A 22,523-nucleotide genomic window follows, 5' to 3' on the forward strand; every position below is an offset into this window, starting at 1 on the left:
GCAGTCAAATGCAAAGCGGCGCAAGCGTCTCCCGACATAAATAAAAGCGCACAGCGCAATTTTAATCGCATTGTTGGCGTTTGGTGAAAAAGTTGTTTTTCAATTTTGTGTTATTGTCACCATGGCTCGTACGAAGCAAACCGCCCGTAAATCGACTGGTGGAAAAGCTCCACGAAAGCAGTTGGCGACAAAGGCGGCACGGAAAAGTGCTCCAGCCACCGGTGGCGTGAAAAAGCCGCATCGTTACCGTCCAGGAACTGTGGCGCTGCGCGAGATCCGGCGCTACCAAAAGTCCACGGAGCTGCTCATTCGCAAGCTGCCGTTTCAGCGCCTCGTCCGTGAAATCGCACAGGATTTCAAGACCGATTTGCGATTCCAGAGCTCCGCAGTGATGGCGCTGCAGGAGGCGAGCGAGGCCTACCTCGTTGGGCTGTTTGAGGACACTAATTTGTGCGCGATTCACGCCAAACGTGTCACCATCATGCCCAAGGACATCCAGCTGGCACGACGTATCCGCGGGGAGCGAGCTTAACCCGCTCGTCCAAGGTCTTGTGCACAACTTCCGTACCACACCATCCAACGGCTCTTTTCAGAGCCACAACACCTTTCTTGAAAGTGTAATCGACCTTTCACCAAACGCTCCACCTATCACTGCATTTTGTGTGTATATAATGTGTATACTGTGCACACCGGCTGGCGGACTTCCTCTCTCGTCGTAGTCAACGTGTGGCCCTGAATGGGTTTCTCTCATCTCTTCCTGTTTAGGCTGGAGTTCCCCAAGGCAGTGTTCTGGGCCCTGTGCTTTTTCTGGTCTTCATCAATGATCTCTGACTCTCTTGAAAATCCTCTCTATCTCTTTGCTGATGACTCCACTCTCTGCCGCTCCATTCCTCATCCCTCAGATCGACAGTCTGCAGCCTCCTCACTCTCTGCAGACCGAGACAAAATCACAGACTGGGCAAACAAGTGGAACATGTCTTTCAATCCTGACAAATCTCACACGCTTATGATGTCTCTCCGAAAAGACCGACCGGACAACCCTCCCATCTACTTTCTGAATAATCCTCTCCAAGAAGTTCTGTCACTCAAGCATTTGGGTCTCACTATCTGCCATGATATTTCCTGGGAAAACCACATTTCCAAGCTGGCCTCCAAAGCCAGTCGCCGACTGGGCATCCTCCGTCGTGCGAAGTCTTTCCTTGGCACACCTGAGCTCCTCACCACATACAAGGCTTTCATCCGCAGCTCAATGGAATACTGCTCTCCCCTCTGGGCTGGTGCTCCTGCCTCACACCTAGCTCGTCTTCACGCTGTTGAAACCAAAGCGTTCAGAATCATTGGAATCTCCCGTGATGACGCTATCTCCGAGGGCCTTTCACTTACTCACCGCAGGCAGGTTGGTGGTCTTTCCGTCTTCAACCGACTCCTCTCCGGCCTTGCTCCCCCAGCTCTCTCCGGGCTCAGTCCCCCAAATATTCCTGCAGGTCGCACAAGATGTGCCTGCAACCCTCTTATGGTTAAACTGCCAAAATCAAGACTCTCTGCTCACCTTCACTCCTTCATTCCTCTTTTCTCCCGCCTCTGGAACAAACTCCCTCACTCTCTTCAATCCCACTCCTCCCTCCAGGTCTTTAAAACGGCTGTTCACCACCATCTCTTATCTTCCCCAATCCAAAACCTTGAACTTTTCTACCCCCGCTAATTTCACCCCAAATCCACTTTTTGAGGTGACTTTTGTCTTCTTTCCTGGAAGTCCTTGGTGTTCTTGCGTTTTATACCTATCCTGCCTCCCCCCAGGCCCTCTCCCTCCCACACATCTCCCGATGTCCCTGCTCTCAAATGTTGTGTTTGTGTGCTTCCTCCCCTTCTCTCCCCATCTTGTCGACCGCTCCCCTTTTTATATACTTTGTTTGCTTGTTTGTTTGATTTGTTTGTTGATAAATGTTGGCTCTTTCACGAGCTTCGACTCTGTATACAAAAAAAATAATAATAATAATACGGGCCTGGAGGAAATACGTTTTGTTTTGACTTTTTTTATGAAGACTGAGACGTTGAACAAGACGGTGGTGGTTGGCTGTCTTCAGGGAATGGGGTTTCACAATGTTTCAATGAAACCTCCACAGGATTGAGAAGTGACAATTGTTGGGGATCATGTAATGTCGCTTCCAAGGTGGTTCATGTTAAAATTCACATTTTCTTATTTTAACCATTACATGTATAATTTGACCCGTTCAGCTCCTCAAACCCAAAATAATAATACAAACCCTGCTCTCAACATTGCATTTCTGGTGCCAAATAATACATAAATCAAAGTTCAAGTCGCCTGAAGCTCTTTCATGAACGAGTTGGTGGCTCTGAAAAGAGCAGTTTTGTTGTAGCTGTTGAACACCACCACCAAAATGTTTAACCACCGAAACCGCAGAGGGAACGGCCCTGGCGCTTCAAAGCGTACACCACATCCATGGCAGTAACGGTCTTTCGCTTGGCGTGCTCCGTGTAGGTAACAGCATCGCGGATAACATTTTCCAGGAACACCTTGAGAACTCCACGAGTTTCCTCGTCGATGAGACCCGAGATGCGCTTTACCCCACCACGACGAGCAAGGCGACGGATAGCAGGCTTTGTGATTCCCTGGATGTTATGACGCAGCACCTTGCGATGACGTTTCGCACCACCTTTACCGAGACCTTTTCCACCTTTCCCACGTCCAGACATAATAAGCGTTTCGATCAAAACCCCAATTTAACCAAGCGAACGAGCACACGCGTGTCGATACCGATGGTGTTGGTACCAAGGCTTCATTTTGGTGGAGAGCTCGATATTACGATTTGCTCAACCTTGAAACTTTGCCTCCTCCATTTAATTATTTTCTCGACGAGAAAGGGTGCTGCCTGGGTGATTTCTGCCACGTCCGCGCGTGTTATCTTTGCACCTCTCTGCCGCGCATGCGCACGTTGTCCTTACGATTTTATAATAGGCAATAATCTTTAGTAAACTTTCAGGTTTGTGAATCCCTGGATGTTATCATGCAGTACCTTGCGATGACGTTAAGCACCTCCTTTTCCAAGACCATTTCCACCTTTACCACGTCCAGACATGATGATGGGAGTTGAATCCAAAGTAGTCAGGTACACTATGTTAACAAATATAATTTCGTTCAAAATTTTGGTAGATTAGCAAAACTATACCTTTTTGGAATCTTCAGAGCATGGAGAATCTGAAAATCAATGTTGGCATTTGCACAGACACCTGCATGGCCGCCATTTTGGATTTTGAAAATGGCCGCCATAAAATACATGTTTTGCGCGATCTCGGCTTCTCGTCAACCTAGAGACTTAGTTAAATATGCCAATCCTATGTTTTCTGGGTCAAGGAATCCAATAAAGGCCTCAACATAGTGCTCAGGATTATAGAAAAGCAACAAACAAAGGTAATTGAAAACCATTGTCTTTATAATTGTGATATAACTGTATTACATAATACATGATATTGCAAGTCCTTTGAAGTTATAGGTTGTTATAGGAAGTTATAGGTAGTATCAGATTGAACTATAAGTCCTATACACAGGATCTACGAGGTCTATACCGTTCAGGAATATGCTTTTACAGATCTTCATCACTGTCCTGAGTGTCATTTTCGCAAAGGTGTCTACGCAAATGTAAACATTAATTTTTGGATTCCTCATGCTCTGAATATTCCAAAAATGTATCGTTTCGCTAATCTACCAAAATTTTGAACGAAAAAACATAGTGAACCTGACTAAAGGTGAATAAACGAAACGAGCGTCCGTGTGTGTTTTTGGTGGTGATACTGAGGCTTTCTATTGGTGGGAACTCGATATTACTATTTGCTCTTTGACCCTTCCACGATTCCTCCGACATTTAATTATTTTCACTGCGTTTTCCTTTGGTGATTTCTACCACGTCCGCGTGTGCTCTTCGTGCCCTTTCCCCTTTCACCTCACTTTCCGCGCATGCGCACGTCGTCCTTTCGTTTTGACAATCTGCAACTGCACTGGCTTTTCCGATCCCATCGCTTTCACTCAAGTAAACACGTAATCCTGTCAAATGAGGTTCAAGTTTTGCAAAATTGACGACGATTTAATTCTGAACACAACTTGAACTGCAGAACTTTGGCAAATAACAACGCGCGCTCACATCACCGAAGTTGGAAATCAGCTTCAAAAGCATCAAGTCATCGTACGATATTTTGATGCCAGTTTGGATTTGATGAAAAGTAAAAATACCTCTTTTGTCCGCGAACCAACTTTAACCTCGTTGAACCCTCGATTGTGGCCTCGTTTAAAATTGCTCTTTCGAATGTCATTTCATTGCGGTTCAAACACAATGACTGCTTGAAGTTTCTCCATCATTGCGCTACCTTGGACGACAGGTGATGAATTTGAGCAGCTCATTGTGAATGAGACATCGAAATAGTTTCGTTGACAAGGCGGAGATGGAAACGGTACATCAGACGAAGCACGATACAAGCTCGATGACTGTGACGTTTCGATTGAAAAAAAAACATTCAAAGCATTGTTTAGAGCCGTGTGCTGTTCGTGACCAGGTATTTTCACTCTCATGCTGGTCCATGCGCATTGCTCAGGTGGCCTCAACATCAACATGAGCCTCATAAAAGCTGATTTTCTTCTTGTTTGCTTGACTGCCTTGCAAAGATGGCTACAGACAGGTGCACATTTCACAATGAAAATTTTAACGTTTAAGTTTGGTCCAAGAATCGATTCACCTCGTGAAAATGAGCCTGAGTAATTAAGCTCCTTAGGGGAAGCCCGAGAACGTATCCGACCGAGAAAGCAATGCAATGTTGTGTCAAAGCAGCTCTTCCATCTACAGTGTCGGCCCGTGGAAGATGGTGAAAGGTGCAGAGGATTGAAAATGTGCTTCTCGCCTTTCACCAGCATGTGCTTGTACCTGAGAATGCTGTGCGCATTGCGCATGGATGTATCATTCACGTTAATTACGGAGCTCAAAGTGAAGCGAGAAACAAACGGAAACAAAAGAACACTTCTCATCGATTCCGATTGCCGACGTCTATTTCCACCACGTCCGCTTCTCCCGCCACAATAACTTCGGCGGCGTGACGAGACGATGTGTAGTTTGTACAATACTGCACTGATTTTGGATTCTCGTCTTCCTCCTCACTCTATTCAGTATGAAATGGCGGAGACCGTCCCCCTTCCGACAGCACTTTCGACCTCGTTTCTCAAACGAGACAATAATAAAACTGGCGCTTCCAGAACCCATAAACATCCCCTTGTTTGTGAATGCAAATCTGTCAGAATAAATTTTTGTTCAGAACTTTAACAGTTAATAAAGACTGGAAAATGCCAATGCAGAAGTACCTTTTATAACCCCAAGCACCCTTTTTTCTTAGTTATTGAGTCTCACACCCCGCCCCCACCCCTCCTCCTCTAACCCCTTTTGCTTTATTCCTTTGCTGTTTCTACCCTTGAACGCACTCACTCCTGCTCTTTTGTATCACACTGACTGTGCTGCAACTCTGTGTCGTCAAAATACGACAAAATCTACCCGACAAGACGGACAATGATTGGGGCTTCTGTGATGACGAGATGCATGAATGATTGATGCTGAAGGGCAAAGTTCATAATTATTGGGCATTAAAAAATGAAAATTAATAAGTGAAATTCATAAAGTTCAAAGTTCTGTATGTGGTTTTGAAATGTAAAGGAAACGAGAAAGAACCGTGTGGGGTTTTTCAACACAGCAGAGTTTTGTGTAAAACACGGATCGTGTATCGCTGATGCTGCTTTCGGAAAGGTTTGAGTGGCTCTGAAAAGAGCCGTTGTGGGAGAGCTGAAGAACTCTTGTGAGGCGGAGCAGTTTACTTGCCCTGACTTTTCTTGGGGAGCAGCACGGCCTGGATGTTCGGCAGTACACCACCTTGCGCGATCGTCACCCCGCCCAGCAGTTTGTTCAGCTCCTCATCGTTGCGGATGGCGAGCTGCAAATGACGCGGGATGATGCGCGATTTCTTGTTATCTCGTGCAGCGTTACCGGCGAGCTCCAGGATCTCTGCAGACAAGTACTCGAGCACAGCCGCCAGATAGACGGGAGCGCCAGCACCGACGCGCTTGGCGTAGTTGCCTTTGCGAAGATGTCTGTGGACACGGCCCACGGGAAACTGCAGCCCAGCACGGGAAGAACGAGTCTTTGCCTTAGCACGAGCCTTTCCACCACCTTTACCACGTCCCGACATGATTCGTAGCAATGAACCGATATCTAAACAACCTCACTGTGACTGAAAGTCATGGTGCGAATTGAGTTGTTTTAAGGGTGAAGTCGGACCAGGAATCGTACACGCCCACATTTTATCCCTCCAATGGCTGAACATCAGGTTGTGTACTCCGCCTCCAAACTCTCTGTGATCCAAATATTTGCATATGAGACAGAATCGTTTGAACTTTGACCTTTTGAACTTTGAACTTTGACCTTTGACCTTTTGAACTTTGCCCTTTTGAACCTTGGCGATTCGCACCAAACGTGTCGCCATCGTGCCCAAGGACACGCCAAGGTGGCACGGCGGATCCGCGGGGAGCGACCTCAAGTCGCTCGTCCAAGGTCTTGTGCACAGCTTCCGCACCACACCACCCAACGGCTCTTTTCAGAGCCACAACACCTTTCTTGAAAGTGTGATCGACCATTCACCGAACTCGCCACATGTCACGACCTTTTGTGTGTGTATTGTGTACACGGGTCAGAAAGAGACGCAGAGACGTGTTTTATGAAGCATTTTGTTTTGTTTTTAACAAAGACTGGGAAAAGATAAAGACCCAGAGAATTATTGATTTGATGAACTAGACAGGGGGTGCTGGGTGGATCGGGACGGGGCTTCAGGATGGTTCAGAGCACTGTGTACGGTTCATAAATACTGCGAGCACTTTGTATTTGGATTCCGAATGAGGAAACAGTTCGAAGGAAGGACGAAGAATCGTGCAATGTACGAGCTTTTCCAGACACGAGGCACTGGGTTTACAGGTAAACGGGGATGGTCAACGACGTGTGTCAATGTCAAATGGGGCAAGTTTCATTTATTGGTCGGACATTGTTCCTGTACATTGGAGCAAATGGGTCAATTACGAAGTGATCTTAGAAATTAGTAATTTGGTAAATACTAAGTAATGGTAGTCGTGATGACACTTTGAATGTTGCATATTTAACAACATTGCATGTTTCGTCACGTGACTTGCCATTCTTTGGTCATTGTTTGATATAAATAAGTTATGAATGAATATGGAACAACTTTTGTTGGTCTTGCAAATAATTTGAACCTTGTGCTCTTGTTTTTTAAGCTTTCACAAACCACTTCATCAAATAATGCATACAAAGGTTATATCTTTTATGTCTGCACGTAGTTTTTATGAACCATCGGTTCAGCTCCTTTCAGGTGAACTCGGTGGGTGGCTCTGAAAAGAGCCGTTGTGGGTTTTGGGCAAGTGAGACGAGGAGGAACAAGAGAAACTTCACCTCGACTCTCTCGTCTTCCCTTTCTCTCACTTCTTTTTGAGCGTCGCCTTCTTGTTCTTCAACCCCTTGGTTGCAAGCTTGGACTTTGGTTTCGTTGTCTTGGTATTTGTCTTGGTCTTCGGCAGAACCTTCTTCACGTTTTTCTTCACCTTTGCAGGCGACTTACTGAATCGCTTCGAAGAAGCGGCGATAGGTCTTTTCGGTTTCTTGGGAGATACCTTCCGCACCACCTTCTTCACAGCTGGCTTTTTGGTCGCTTTCTTTTCCGCTTGAGACTTGATTGTGGTCTTCACAACTTTTCTGGGACTGGTGCTCTTCTTCACTTTGGCACTCTTCTCCTTGTTCAGTTTGAACGAGCCGGCAGCGCCCGTTCCCTTGGTCTGCACAAAATTTCCACTTGCAACGAGCCTCTTCACAGCCGAATTGATACGAACGGAATACCGTTGGAGATTGTAGCCATCTGCCCCCAGGGCCTTTTTCAAGGCGACAAGCGACGTACCATTTCGCTCCTTGCTCGATCCCACCACCTTGATGATCTTTTCCGAAAGGGTGCCGTCAGTCTTCTTCGGGGTCTTGGAAGCGCCAGGTTTATTCTTCCTTCGCTTGACAGACGGGGCCGAAGTTGAAGGTGCTACTGAAACAGGAACAGACTCCGCCATTTCCCACTAACAAGAGTATGACAAGTAACACTAAGATCCAAAAAGAAGTTCAGTGTTTCACAAATAAAGCGTTGCATTATCACGTCGCCTGTTATCGTGATGGCGTGAAGAAGCGGACGTGGTAGAAATCGACGTCAGCGTTCAGAAACGATGGGGTCGTTCACCGTATCCGTTTGTGTTTCCTGCGTCACTTTGAGCTTTGTTGTCCACATGAACGTTAACTCCATGCGCAATGCGCACAATCGTTTCAGGTACGAGCACATCTCGGCAAACGGAGAGAAGCATCTTTTCTAATATCTGGCGCTTTCGCCGCATTCCACGGCCCGACACGGCAGATGGACGATCTGCTTTGACAGAACATTGCTTACTCGAACACGTTCTCGGGCTTCGCCCATGGGGTTTCTCTGCTCAGAATCTGTTTTTCAAGAGTGAAATATTTTCTTTGACCCGACTTAAACCTCACAAATTTCATGGTGAAATGTGGACCTGTCTGCATCCACCTTTGCAAGGCAATGAAACAAACAGGAAAAAGACTCCTTTTTGGAGGTTTGTGTCGAGGTCATCTTGGCATGGACCATCACAAATGTGAAAATACTTGGTTACCAACAGCAAACGGGTGTAAGCAATGCTTCGAACGTTTTATTAAATCCAAACGCGAATAAAATCGTCGACCCGGTTTCTCCCATGTTCTTGTGTCGTGCTTCGTGTGATGTTTTGGATGCATCCAGGTGTTGTAAACGAAACTGTTGTGACATCTCATTGACACTTACTTGACTGGTTGAATTAATCCCCTGTCGTCCAAGAGAGGTGCAAGGTCTTCCATGCAGCAACTTCAAAGATCTTCCACGCGTTAGAGTAAAGCTTTGTGATAACAGCGAAATGTTGTGCTGTTTACTGGTTGAACGTCACGAGAATTCATTGTTTGAACCTTAATTAAATGACATTTACAATGGACGGTGGTTCAACGAGGTTAAAGTCCGGCAAAAAGGGTCGTATTAAATTCTCTTGAAATTTAAAATTGAAATATCGATCATGAAAATATCGATCCTTCCATAATACTTGATACCTTTGCAGCGTATTTATAACTTCGGGGACGTTTGCGTTTGTTGTTTATTTTGACAAAGTTCTGCAGTTGTGTTCAGAATGAAATCGTCGTAAATTACTGCCGAACTTCACCCTCATTTGACAAGATTCTGTGTTTCTTTGAGCGAAAGCGAAGGGACCACAAGAGCGAGTGCAGTTGGACATTGTGAAAGCGTGAGGACAACGTGCGCACGCGCAGCAAGAGGGGAAAAGGCAAAGAGCACACGCGCGGACGTGGGAGAAACAACCAAGCAGGCACGATTTCTTCTCAAGGAAATAATTAAATATGGGAGGCAAAGTGCAAAGGTTAAAGGGCAAATGACAACGTCGAGCTCTCCACAAATATAAAGCCTCAGAACCACAATCATCCATATAAACACGCGAACGTTCCTCCTTTAGCTTATTTGGGTTTGGAATCAAACGGTGTGGTTATGTCTGGACGTGGGAAAGGTGGAAAAGGTCTTGGCAAAGGAGGTGCTAAACGTCATCGCAAGGTTCTGCGAGATAACATACAGGGAATCACGAAGCCTGCTATTCGTCGCCTTGCTCGCCGTGGTGGGGTGAAACGCATCTCGGGTCTCATCTACGAAGAAACCCGTGGAGTTCTCAAGGTGTTCCTGGAAAATGTGATCCGCGATGCTGTTACCTACACGGAGCACGCCAAGCGCAAGACCGTTACTGCCATGGATGTGGTGTACGCTTTGAAGCGCCAGGGCCGTACCCTATACGGTTTCGGTGGTTAAACATTCTGGGGGTGGTGTTCATCAACATCTTCAACAACAAAACGGCTCTTTTCAGAGCCACCACCTCGTTCATGAAGGAGCTTCAGGCCACTTGAACTCTGTATTCTTTGGCACCACAAATGCAATGATGATAGCAGGGTTCATATTATTTTGGGTTTGTGGAGATGAACGGGTCAAATAATACATGTTGTGGTTAAAATGAACCACCTTGCAAGCGACACGACACATGATCCCCAACAATTGTCACTTATTCATCCTATTAGTAAGGGCATTTTATGAGATATTTCACAAATCTGTTAACTAAATTGTTACCAAAAAATTTCTTCACCAATATGTTTGTAAAGGTGTGTAATAACATGTGTTAAAATGTTGAAGTTCAACTCCCGTGGGAAACCCAGAAAAAAAGCTGTTGAATTCGGGTACCGAAAAATTATTTTCGAGAATTTTTTTTTTTTTTATCGGCCCTTAAGTAACTTATGAGGGGTCAAATAAGGGTTTTTCATGATTCTGAGTTGATTGTTAACATTTATATTTTCACTTTTACATTTACACACAAAGTAGCTTTTATTTCACATCCATATATAATACTCAAGAGTTATTTCTCATTCACAATGTCAGAAGTTTCAACAGTCATTGTCTATGTCTTCTTCAGACTCAACAACATCATGACTGCAGTTTCTGCATGTAATGCCATTACAGACTCCACAGGCCGAGATGCACATGACCCCATTCTTCTTGCAGCTGCATCGCCGGTTGCTGCAATCTCCATGACAATTACAGCTCGTGAACTGCAATAGCTCCTCAGGAGCCGTGGGGTCCAGTGTTGGAACTGGCTCATACCCATGCACACCTATTGTCCATCCATAGTCACTGGGGTTCAGAGACATGCTCTGTAGAAGGATCCAGTTCCGGGTCTGCAGGTAGGCACGGAGTGAATGTTGTGCAGCTGCACCCTCTGTTGGAGGGAGAGTCTCTGGTTTGATCACCCACCCCGCTGCCCAGAGTGTGTCACCTGGAGTGAGGAGTGGCTGATCATGAGCCAGGGAGGAGGAAAGCTCAGCGAGGGGCATAAACATGATCGCGTTCGTTCCTATCTGTTTCCTGTTCGTAAATGGAATAATCTTTACTTCAGTTCCTCTCAGGATCTTAGCTTTGTCGAGTGCCTTCAACTTCACCCGGGGGAAAGCTGCTGTTGTCTGTGGATCTGGCAAAGGTGGTGCCGGAGAGGTGACTTCGATCCAACCCATTGAGTGAAAGGGAGTGTTTCCGTGAATAGAGACAATGTTTAAATCTATATTGTCTCCAACAAACTGAGTGACTGCATGGTTTGTTTCCCCAACCTCCATAAAGACCACCTGATCATTACTTGACAATTCACGTTCACTGGCTGGCACTTTGGCTGTCATCACTGATTGATCCTCAAGCGCAGCATCAACCGCAACCTCATCATTGATCTGTTCATCGGTTTCCTCCACAATGGTGTCAAGAGTGCCAGAAGTATCTGGAACATCATCTCCACTCCGACTATTAAGGAAGCAGTATTTGTAGTTTTGTGTCTCCGTGTAAGACTCAGTGTATCCCAGCCGGTGGAACTTGTTGAGCATCCATTTTGACCCAAATCTATGATCAAGTTGTATGGCAAGCCCCATTTGGTGTGGCAATACTCCAGACCGAGGTCGACAGGCCTTAATAAAATTCTGCCCCCAAACGGCAACTCTTTCGTCTGTCTTGACAATCGGTCTCAAGAACATCTGAAGGCTTGCAGGAACAAGTTTCAGCTGACTATCGATGTCAGTCATACTGTGTGTGGTTGGGTATGACTTTGGACCTAAATCAATCAAGGCAATATCATTGGATATGAACTTGAGTGCCGTCTTTATGATCTGAGTCTTCTCATCTCCATGGTCAAGATTAGCATGATGCGCTCGCAGAATATTGTCGGTGCCATCTTTGAGACAGAGTACATCTGCCCTTCTTTCCTGTGTTGTGAAATACAAGGTGTCTTTGTATTTCTCTAGAAGTTTTATCTTTAGCCAATGCTTTGAATAAGAAAGGCTCTTCTCTGGTGACTGATCAAACTCCTGCAGCTTTTCATGGACTTGGTCCATGTTCATTACCCCATGCTCTAATTCTGAGTCTAACCATTCGCAGAATTCAATAAAAACTGCCTCTCGCTCCTCATCAATACTCCTCTGTCCTCTCTTCCTTTTTCCTTCCTCATCAGTCTTGGACAAACTGTCACCTCTCGCAAACATAAGTTTGCATCGCAAATGGTACAGTGTTTCTTCTGCTACCAAGTCGTTGATCCCTTCCAGGCGTCCAGTGACTTCAGTGCCCCAGCCATCCCCGCGACTCCATGCTGTCTTCAGCAAGCTTGCCTTCAGTGTATCTGCAGTCAAATTATCTGGCACTCTGTATTTCTTTCTAGCTTGTGCTGGATTATTTTTGTAGAGCTGGGCTGGTTGGTTGCAAAGAATGCATACATCCTTATACAGGAGGTCAACTGACTGTGATCTTCTAGAACTGCAGCCAGTTGATGAACTGAACTCACAAGTAGTGCGTCTTCTCTTCAACTTTGATGACTCTTTCTCTGCCTTTGATGCTTGAGCTGACTTCTTGGTGGTTGCAGCAAAGTTGTTGTACAGATCATTTTTACACTTCTGGTGGTACCTCAGTTTTCCTTCCTTTTGAGCCTCCTTCATACGTTCCACAACAGTAACATTTTCGACAGTTTCTGCTTGTTTCAATAAAGTTGAGTATCCCTTTGGAGTTGCCTGTATGAGCCTTTCAGCTGGTGTTTCCGAGCGTGCACAGATGAAGCAATTGAGCACAGGTGGAGTAACGTCTTCATCCATATTGCTAGACTCCATGTCCTGCAAAGTAGAAAATGAGATATATTTAGAAATAATTTTTCCACAAAGGAGTGTCTGTGGTGAAATATAAATGTTAACAATCAACTCAGAATCATGAAAAACCCTTATTTGACCCCTCATAAGTTACTTAAGGGCCGATTAAAAAAAATAAAAATTCTCGAAAATAATTTTTCGGTACCCGAATTCAACAGCTTTTTTTCTGGGTTTCCCACGGGAGTTGACCTTCAACATTTTAACACATGTTATTACACACCTTTACAAACATATTGGTGAAGAAATTTTTTGGTAACAATTTAGTTAACAGATTTTCATGTTTCCCTTACTATATGGTTTCATTGAAATATTGTGAAACCCCATTCCCTGAAGACAGTGAAACTCCACCGTCTTGTTCAATGTTTCCCTGTCAGTCTTCAAAAAAAGGGAATCACAAAACGTATTTCCTTCCCACCCATATACACATTATACATGCACAAAAGGTAGAGATAGGTGGAGAGTTCGGTGAAAGGTCGATTACACTTTCAAGAAAGGTGTTGTGGCTCTGAAAAGAGCCGTTGGGTGGTGTGGTGCGGAAGGTGTGCACAAGACCTTGGACGAGCGGGTTAAGCTCGCTCCCCGCGGATACGTCGTGCCAGCTGGATGTCCTTGGGCATGATGGTGACACGTTTGGCGTGAATCGCGCACAAATTAGTGTCCTCAAACAGCCCAACGAGGTAGGCCTCGCTCGCCTCCTGCAGCGCCATCACTGCAGAGCTCTGGAATCGCAAATCGGTCTTGAAATCCTGTGCGATTTCACGGACGAGGCGCTGAAACGGCAGCTTGCGAATGAGCAGCTCCGTGGACTTTTGGTAGCGTCGGATCTCGCGCAGCGCCACAGTTCCTGGACGGTAACGATGCGGCTTTTTCACGCCACCGGTGGCTGGAGCACTTTTCCGTGCCGCCTTTGTCGCCAACTGCTTTCGGGGAGCTTTTCCACCAGTCGATTTACGGGCGGTTTGCTTCGTTCGAGCCATCGTGAGTCGTGACCGTGAAATATCAACACAAAACAAAACACCAGCGAATGAAATGAGATTATGAGATTATGAGATGAGAAATGCGCGGTCTGATTTTATTTGCGCAGCGAGACGCTTCCGCCGTTCGCTATTGGCTGGCATATTTTGCACGTTTGTTATTGGCTACCTCAAACACTCTCCCATTCGCTCAAGAATTAAGCCCCACCTTACGCTCCATCAATTGGTCGAAACTTCACTCTCCACTCTCCACTCTCCATTGGCTGAAATCCGAGCCCGATGTGATCCTCTCCGCGTAGGAAAGCTCCGTCCGCCCTCCCTTGCTCGTTTCTCCCATCAATATCTATCGTGAGCTCGTTTGGGCCTGTTTTAGCATTTCCCTGAAATAAAAGAAGCAAAAGGCAAATCTTTGCCAAATAAATGTGAGTTTTTCCCGTAAGACAAAAAATTCACTCGTTAATCGATTTCAGAATTGGGTCTTTTGGCAAGGGGAACTTCGTGAAATGCATTTTTTTGAGATTGGTGGAACTGAACATTATTTGCAAATAATGCAAATTTATATTGTACAGTCGAGTTTCTCACACTTGTCGTCCAGGCAATCGAGCCCATTTTTTCACTCAACTTGGAACAAATTGCAACAGAATTTTTTTTGCCACATTGCATTTCTACAAGGAACCCAGAACAACATACTAAAAGTCCCAAGCAATCCCAACATGGGAAATATGTCGAAAGTTGCATCGATTGGGCAGTCAATCATGCAGGTAATTCGACCAAGATCCATACTTGCGCCACTTCAACTTGGTCTTGGGGTACAGATGCACCATCATTTTGCGTCACGGTTCCTGATAGACACACTTCATGAACATGGATTCTCATGCTCCTATGCCGAGGTGAAAACATTTGAACGAAGTGCGGTAGTTGTACAAGGCACAGATACACCCTTTACTCAAGAACAATGCATCCAGTATATTGCGGACAATGTTGACCATAACGTAGTGTTACATATTTATGTGAATGTATGTGAATTACCATGCAGGTGTTTGCTTCCGTGTGTAGTATATTAAGTTGTTGTGTAGTTGTTGTGGTTGGAGGGTCAGGAGCCCTTCTGAAAGAGTGGCAGGAAACGGAAGTGGCCGGAAGCGGAAGTGACGGGAAACGGAGGAGAAAAGACACGAGGGAAAGGAAGGTTTCTTTTTTCCTCGCCCCGCGACGACGAGAAGGTGGAATCGACCTTACGCTGCGCGGAAAACGCGCCGTTGCGAAACGTCTGGCGAGAGGAGTTACCTGGGCGGTAAATACCTTTTGACACGTCCAGTCACCGTGAGTTCGTGCACGAAACCAAGCGTCCGGGACAGTTTGCCCCGTCTACAAAGACGCGTACGGGTCCGCACGTGGGGCCTCGCTCGCGTCGGAAGCCGCGCTGGGTTTTGCCCCGTCTACAAAGACGCGTACGGGTCCGCACGTTGGGCCTCGCTCGCGTCGGAAGCCGCGCTGGGTTTTTGCCCATCTACAAGGACGCGTAAGGGTCGCACTTGGGGCCTCGCGCACGTTGGACGCCGCGCTGGGTTTGCCCCGTGGCTTGGCAAGGAGGTGCGCTGCAGCCGCGGCCCCAGTCCGAGACGGCACGTTTAGAGCACGTCCGCCCGGGGCTCGTTCAACCGCCCGTGTGCGGAGAGGAGAGACATTGACCACGGAGGGAGTCAGGAGTGGGGCTCACGTGAGGAATGTATAAGATTAAGATGGCCATCTTAGAGTTTGTGTAGATGAGTTCACATGGTTGTAATATTGATTGTGCATTGTTGATGGTTGTTGATTGCTCAGTGAATATATTATTGATTATTCCGGATCCTTGGTGTGGGGTTTCTTCTTGACCGGAATTCATATTGATTGCGTTACGAAAGCGTATAAACCATATATCTTTCTGGCGGGGTCCCTCCCACGGTCCGGGGGTCACCAAGACCAGGTAGTTACCGGGAGGACCACGTAACAGAATTGGGGGCTCGTCCAAATTACGATTTGCGGTTTCGCAATTGGGTCTACGTCCGGGATCTAAAAGTGTATAAAATAATAAAATAATAATATTTTTGGTAATTAAAATTTATTAATTAATTATTAATTGGTAATATTTTTTTTTTTGAGAAATTGGGGAAAGTCTTGGGGTGAAGGTTAACAGGTGTTAACGATAGGCACCATGGCGTTTGTGGCACAGAACTTTGGGGTAACCCCGAGTGAGGCACAGTTCCGAGCATTGCTAAAGTCGGATCTCTTGAAATTGGCCAAACATTTTAACTTGGAGGTCCGAACTAATTTGAGGAAGGCAGAGTTGCAGGCCACGGTGATACAATCTATGGTGGGATTAGGAACATGGGACGAGTTAGCCTGGGAGTGGCTACCCGAAGAACCAGAAGACGTGGAGCTCCGGAAACTGGAGTTGCAATTACGGAGCCAGGAACGGATCAAAGAAGAAGAAAGGAAAGCAGAAAAGGAAAGAGCAGAAGAAGAAAGGAAAGCAGAAAAGGAAAGAGCAGAAGAAGAAAGGAAAGCAGAAAAGGAAAGAGCAGAAGAAGAAAGGAAAGCAGAAAAGGAAAGAAAAGAAGAAGAAAGGAAAGCAGAGGAGAGGAGAGAAGAGAAACAAGCAGAGGAAAGGAGAGTGGAAAGAGAACTCCAGGAAAGAAGAGAAAAGGAACAAGCAGAGGAAAGGAGAGCTGCAAGGGACCTCGAAGCAGAGGAGAGAAAAGCGGAAAGGGAATTAAAGGAACGTGACATGCAGCTTCAGCAAGAAATCAAATTCAAGGAGCTGGAGTTAATGAGAGAACGGGGAGAGGCACCACCCTTGCTGACGGGGTCGACACCTAACCAGAAAACCTGGGATGTGGGCAGACATGTGAGGCTGGTTCCACCGTTCAGTGAAAAAGAAGTCGCGAAATTTTTTCCACACTTTGAGAAAGTGGCTCGACAATTAAACTGGCCGGAGGAGGCATGGACCATACTCGTACAAAGTGTGCTGGTGGGGAAAGCTCAGGAAATTTATTCGGCGCTACCAATGGACCAATGTGCAGATTATGAGGTACTGAAGAAGCACATCCTCAAAGCCTATGAGTTGGTTCCGGAAGCTTACAGGCAAAAATTCAGGAATGCCAGGAAGAGGGAGAGTGAGACCCATGTGGAGTTTGCCAGAGTGAAAGAAAACATGTTTGATCGGTGGTGTGAGTCAAAAGGAGTCGGGAAAGACTTCGAGACATTGCGGGACTTGATCCTGGTGGAGGAATTCCAGCAGTGTGTCCACGAGGACATCAAAGTGTACCTGCAGGAAAAGAAGGTACCAAAGTTGTGGGACGCAGCCACCATGGCAGATGATTATGCCTTAACCCACCGAATAGGGGTCCACGAACCTAACTCCTCGCCTAGATCTCCGCAGGGGAGGTGGGGAACAGCAGGTGCGGAGAACGACCATACATGGCGGCGGCCTCGAGATGATTATGGGGACAACTATGATACCCCACCGGTTCGAAATCAGAGGGATGCGGGCCCAAGACAAACTTATAGTTCGGGGGGCCCGAGGCAGACCCCGAGTTTTTCCTCCGTGCCTACTTGCGCGTTTTGCAAAAAACCTGGACACTTGATGTCCAGTTGTTACCTCATGAAAAGGGACAACCCAGAGCGGAGTCCGACTATTACAACTCCGAATGCGATGGCTAGCGTAAGAAATCGCCATCAAGAGGGTTACCAACCATTTGTTTCCGAGGGGTTTGTGTCACTGGATGGAGCCTCGACTAACCGGAGACCGGTTAGGATATTGAGAGACACAGGGGCCCATCAATCTTTAATGCTTGAAGGCATTTTGCCATGGTCCGAGGAGACGGCAACGGGGGATAGTGTTCGTTTACAGGGGATCGGGGGCGGTGTTAGTGCTCCCCTTCAGGTCATCCAGTTGGAGTCCGATTTGGTGTCAGGACCGGTCACCGTCGGTTTACAAGCCACGTTTCCTGTAGAGGGTGTATCTGTGGTTCTCGGGAATGATTTGGCCGGGGGTCAAGTTTATGGTAACCTGAGGGTTGATAAAGAGCCCAGCAGGGAAAATAACACCACACCAGCTCGGGATGGTGACAAAAGTGCCAAGTTATTTGTAGGGGGACTGAACTTCAAAACAGAGGAAGAAGTTCTGACCTCTGTCTTCAACAGATATGGGCCGCTGGTGGAAGTGCGGTTGGTAAGAGACTGGGAAACGCAACAGTCAAGAGGGTTCGGCTTTGTCACGTTTGCCAGCACAAAAGACGCCAGAGAGGCAGAGAAGAATTGGAATGGCAAGGATTTGGAGGGTCGGACCATAACAGTAGGGAAGGCATTTCGTAGGCGTCGAGAGGTCTACAGGAGAGGACAACTGGGCGGTAGTTTTGGTGGTGGCCGCAGTCAATATTATTATGGAGGCTCCCTGAGTTACGGCCGCTCCCGAAGGAAGAATTGGCAAAGTAGTGGCCGAGAAGAAGACCGGTATTCAGGGGACTACAGGGACCAGTGGTCCCACCCTAATTATTAGGGACGTTCTGAGAAGTTGAAGCACTGAAGGCGGCGGAGCCGCCGAGCCAAGATTCCTACACGAATTAACCGTGAACGCCGTTCCTAAAGGCGTCCATGTAGTGAACTTTCCTGCACGGACTAACCGTGAACTCCACGTTCCTCAAGGCGCCCATGTAGAGAACTTTCCTGCACGGACTAACCGTGAACTCCACGTTCCTCAAGGCGCCCATGTAGAGAACTTTCCTGCACGGACTAACCGTGAACTCCGCGTTCCTAAAGGCATCCATGTAGTGAATACTCGGCTTGGCCTCCCGGAAAAGTGCTATCGAGTGGCTTAACTGGCTTTATTTTTAAGTGATAACTGTGCCCGGGGGGAACTGATAATGTGGGGGGGTTGAGTTATCTGGTTTGTTTCTCCAAATTGGCCGGCAAAGAAAGTTTTCGCTGGGTTCAAACTTTCTTTCTTGAAGGGGGGGAGTGTTACATATTTATGTGAATGTATGTGAATTACCATGCAGGTGTTTGCTTCCGTGTGTAGTATATTAAGTTGTTGTGTAGTTGTTGTGGTTGGAGGGTCAGGAGCCCTTCTGAAAGAGTGGCAGGAAACGGAAGTGGCCGGAAGCGGAAGTGACGGGAAACGGAGGAGAAAAGACACGAGGGAAAGGAAGGTTTCTTTTTTCCTCGCCCCGCGACGACGAGAAGGTGGAATCGACCTTACGCTGCGCGGAAAACGCGCCGTTGCGAAACGTCTGGCGAGAGGAGTTACCTGGGCGGTAAATACCTTTTGACACGTCCAGTCACCGTGAGTTCGTGCACGAAACCAAGCGTCCGGGACAGTTTGCCCCGTCTACAAAGACGCGTACGGGTCCGCACGTGGGGCCTCGCTCGCGTCGGAAGCCGCGCTGGGTTTTGCCCCGTCTACAAAGACGCGTACGGGTCCGCACGTTGGGCCTCGCTCGCGTCGGAAGCCGCGCTGGGTTTTTGCCCATCTACAAGGACGCGTAAGGGTCGCACTTGGGGCCTCGCGCACGTTGGACGCCGCGCTGGGTTTGCCCCGTGGCTTGGCAAGGAGGTGCGCTGCAGCCGCGGCCCCAGTCCGAGACGGCACGTTTAGAGCACGTCCGCCCGGGGCTCGTTCAACCGCCCGTGTGCGGAGAGGAGAGACATTGACCACGGAGGGAGTCAGGAGTGGGGCTCACGTGAGGAATGTATAAGATTAAGATGGCCATCTTAGAGTTTGTGTAGATGAGTTCACATGGTTGTAATATTGATTGTGCATTGTTGATGGTTGTTGATTGCTCAGTGAATATATTATTGATTATTCCGGATCCTTGGTGTGGGGTTTCTTCTTGACCGGAATTCATATTGATTGCGTTACGAAAGCGTATAAACCATATATCTTTCTGGCGGGGTCCCTCCCACGGTCCGGGGGTCACCAAGACCAGGTAGTTACCGGGAGGACCACGTAACAGTAGCAACACTAGATGGCACCGGGACATTTCATGGCATGGGCATCATAGCTACTGTTACACCACAAATAAAGACCTCAAGACCTGTCCCCAAAGTGTCTGTTAGAGCTTGGGACATTGCTGCAGTTGGCCGTATAAACATTGAGTACTTCCATATCCCTGCAATGATACCACCACTCACCTATCTGCCACTTGTACACACGGCAGCGGATGATCCGACATCTCAACTTGACATTCTATGGAAAACCTCCCTACTTCTTCGCTCTGCAAGATCATCATGGTCTGGTATGATGCAAATGTTCCATCATAGCCAATATCCAGGACAGTCTTCTGTGATATTCCTTCCAATGATTGATCTCAATCCTAGTGATCCAAATTGTATCTATTCCACACTAAAGAGTGTGTCAGCTCAGGCCATGTGACATGGTGTTACTCCTGTCCTCACATTCGATCAACCCTTGTATTGGAAAGCATTATCAATTGTTCGATCTCAACCAGTTGACAGACTTCTCCAGCGAATGGTCCTCAAACTGGGAGGGTTTCACATGGAAATGAGTTTCCTGGGTAGCATCGGGCATCTGATGGCAGGTTCCGGATTGGAAGAAGTCCTTGAGGTTGTGTATGCTAGTAACACCGTGAGCCACATGTTGACTGGCAAGGCTGTGTCCAGACCAGTCCGTGGTCACATGCTAGAAGATGCTGCACTGAACATCATCCTTCTGTCCAGTGCATACAATGTACCAGTGCCATCCAAAATGAAAGCAGAGGACCCTGATGAAGTGATGACAGGTGATGATGTCGAACAACATTCTGACACAACTGACTTGATCAGAGCAGCAGAAGTATATGACAATGCAGTTTTCCTCTTCAACATCTGTAGAAAACGTGTGTTTGGCAGATGTCTGGACCAGAATTCAAAGCACGCTGAAGGAAAAGAAGGATATAATGACCACAATGCAGACCGCAGAACTCTAGGTCAAATATATGGAAATGGTAGACATTCTACAGAGGTTTCTCAAGGCTGAACGCACAGGCAAATGGAAAATGCATCTCCAATCAGTACGTGAAATGTTACCATACTTTGCAGCATCTGGACACACACTATATGCAAAGTCTGCATATATCTATCTTCAAATGATGTCAAATCTGCCAGAGACACACCCAGAAGTCAACCAGAAATTTGAGCAGGGATACCATGCGGTGAGACGCAGCGACAGATATTGGTCAGGATTGTCGACCGATCTCATTATTGAACAAGTGCTCATGAGAAGTGTGAAGACAAGTGGGAGACTTACAAGAGGAAAGGGGATGACAGAAACCCAGCACTTGGTGTGGGTCCTATCTTTGTCAGCGTGTGCAAACATCAATGATGCCATGCAAAAGCTCAGTGGTGTGTCATATGAAACCAGTGACCAACACAAGGACATATCATCAGCAAGACAACCTAGAGATGTCAGCGACACCCTTGACCTTATCAGTTATCTTGAAAAGAGAAACCCATTTGTTAATAACAGTACACTGCTCAACATTGCAAATGGCATGACAGCTCAGGAAGGAGTCAATGTTGAAAGATCAAGAGAGGTTGGTGAACGGATTCTAGCGTCAATGGTTGGGAAATCTGTCGATGAATTTGTCTTCCGAAAAGCTGATCAAGCAAAGACGCTCGGTACAAGATCAACTGTCAAAATCAAAGGCGAATCTGTGAAGGTGGATCCACAGCTGATATTCCAGAGGTTGATAACTGTCGCTGAACATTCTGAAGATGTTCCATCACTGTTCAAGTATGAACTCTGGAGTCACCCTCCTGCATTGTTCGAATCTTCCTCCCTTCCACTGCAGGCCAATAAGGCAACTCTTGCTGATTCTATCTGGAAAGTCATCCCAGAGAAACAACGAGAACCTACTGAAAATGTCCAGTACATCCTTGATGGTGGTGCTCTACTTCACAGACTACCCTGGCCAAGAGGTTCTACCTTTGATTATGTGTGTGATCTATACACCAACTATGTTGTACAGAAATATGTTGATGCTACTGTTGTCTTTGATGGCTACAATGATGACCCATCAACGAAAGATGCCACACACATGAGAAGAACAGGAGCCTGTACTGGTGTGAGAGTTCACTTCGCGGGTGAAATGGTGATTCAATCCAGAAAAGAGGATCTCTTGAACAATGCGAGGAACAAACAGCGCTTCATTTCTTATCTGAGTGACAAACTGGAGACAGCTGGGTGCAACACATTTCATGCGAAGCAAGATGCTGATTTGTTAATTGTGCAAACAGCTGTCGCCTCTGCATGAACAACAGACTCTGTCCTGGTGGGAGATGACACGGACTTACTCATCCTTCTTATTCACCATGCTGAAATGGACGCACATGACTTGTTCCTGATACCAGAACCAAAGCAAACTTCAAGAAAGCACAGGATTTGGAACATGAAGCAATCAACGAATTTGCTTGGCAGTGATGTATGTGACTGTGTGCTGTTCGTCCATGCTATTCTTGGTTGCGATACAACTTCTCGCCAGTTTGGTTTGGGAAAGGGTCCAGCACTGAAAAAATCATGAACGATGCCTTCTTCTATCAACAAGCGAAAGTTTTCAGTCAAACACATCAAATGGTGGAGAAGGTTATCGCCAAGGCAGGAGACTAGACTAGGCAGGAG

At 46.8% G+C, this 22,523-nt stretch overlaps 6 protein-coding genes across 6 annotated transcripts; 2 read left to right on the top strand and 4 right to left on the bottom strand.

Moving 5' to 3' along the window:
- The first annotated feature begins 102 nt into the window (after positions 1-102).
- On the top strand, positions 103-532 carry LOC137426154 (histone H3). Its single transcript, XM_068114845.2, has one exon. It carries the CDS (start codon positions 122-124, stop codon positions 530-532), a length of 411 nt encoding a protein of 136 aa, XP_067970946.1. The 5' UTR covers positions 103-121.
- Positions 533-2,403: 1,871 nt separating this feature from the next.
- LOC137426155 (histone H4-like) lies at positions 2,404-2,715 on the bottom strand. The gene has a single exon (XM_068114847.2). The coding sequence runs from the start codon at positions 2,713-2,715 to the stop codon at positions 2,404-2,406; it is 312 nt and encodes a 103-aa protein (XP_067970948.2).
- A 3,147-nt stretch (positions 2,716-5,862) lies between these two features.
- LOC137424823 (histone H2A-like) lies at positions 5,863-6,248 on the bottom strand. The gene has a single exon (XM_068112681.2). The coding sequence runs from the start codon at positions 6,235-6,237 to the stop codon at positions 5,863-5,865; it is 375 nt and encodes a 124-aa protein (XP_067968782.2). The 5' UTR covers positions 6,238-6,248.
- Positions 6,249-7,531: 1,283 nt separating this feature from the next.
- Positions 7,532-8,164, bottom strand: LOC137425752 (histone H1-like). Its single transcript, XM_068114483.2, has one exon. The coding sequence runs from the start codon at positions 8,162-8,164 to the stop codon at positions 7,532-7,534; it is 633 nt and encodes a 210-aa protein (XP_067970584.2).
- Positions 8,165-9,678: 1,514 nt separating this feature from the next.
- On the top strand, positions 9,679-9,990 carry LOC137426156 (histone H4). Its single transcript, XM_078775146.1, has one exon. It carries the CDS (start codon positions 9,679-9,681, stop codon positions 9,988-9,990), a length of 312 nt encoding a protein of 103 aa, XP_078631272.1.
- Positions 9,991-13,462: 3,472 nt separating this feature from the next.
- LOC137426157 (histone H3) lies at positions 13,463-13,873 on the bottom strand. The gene has a single exon (XM_068114848.2). The coding sequence runs from the start codon at positions 13,871-13,873 to the stop codon at positions 13,463-13,465; it is 411 nt and encodes a 136-aa protein (XP_067970949.2).
- Between the last annotated feature and the right edge of the window lie 8,650 nt (positions 13,874-22,523).

The sequence above is a fragment of the Myxine glutinosa genome, chromosome 4, assembly GCF_964187855.1.
Source record: "Myxine glutinosa chromosome 4, kmMyxGlut1.1, whole genome shotgun sequence".
Classification (NCBI taxonomy): Eukaryota; Metazoa; Chordata; class Myxini; order Myxiniformes; family Myxinidae; genus Myxine; species Myxine glutinosa.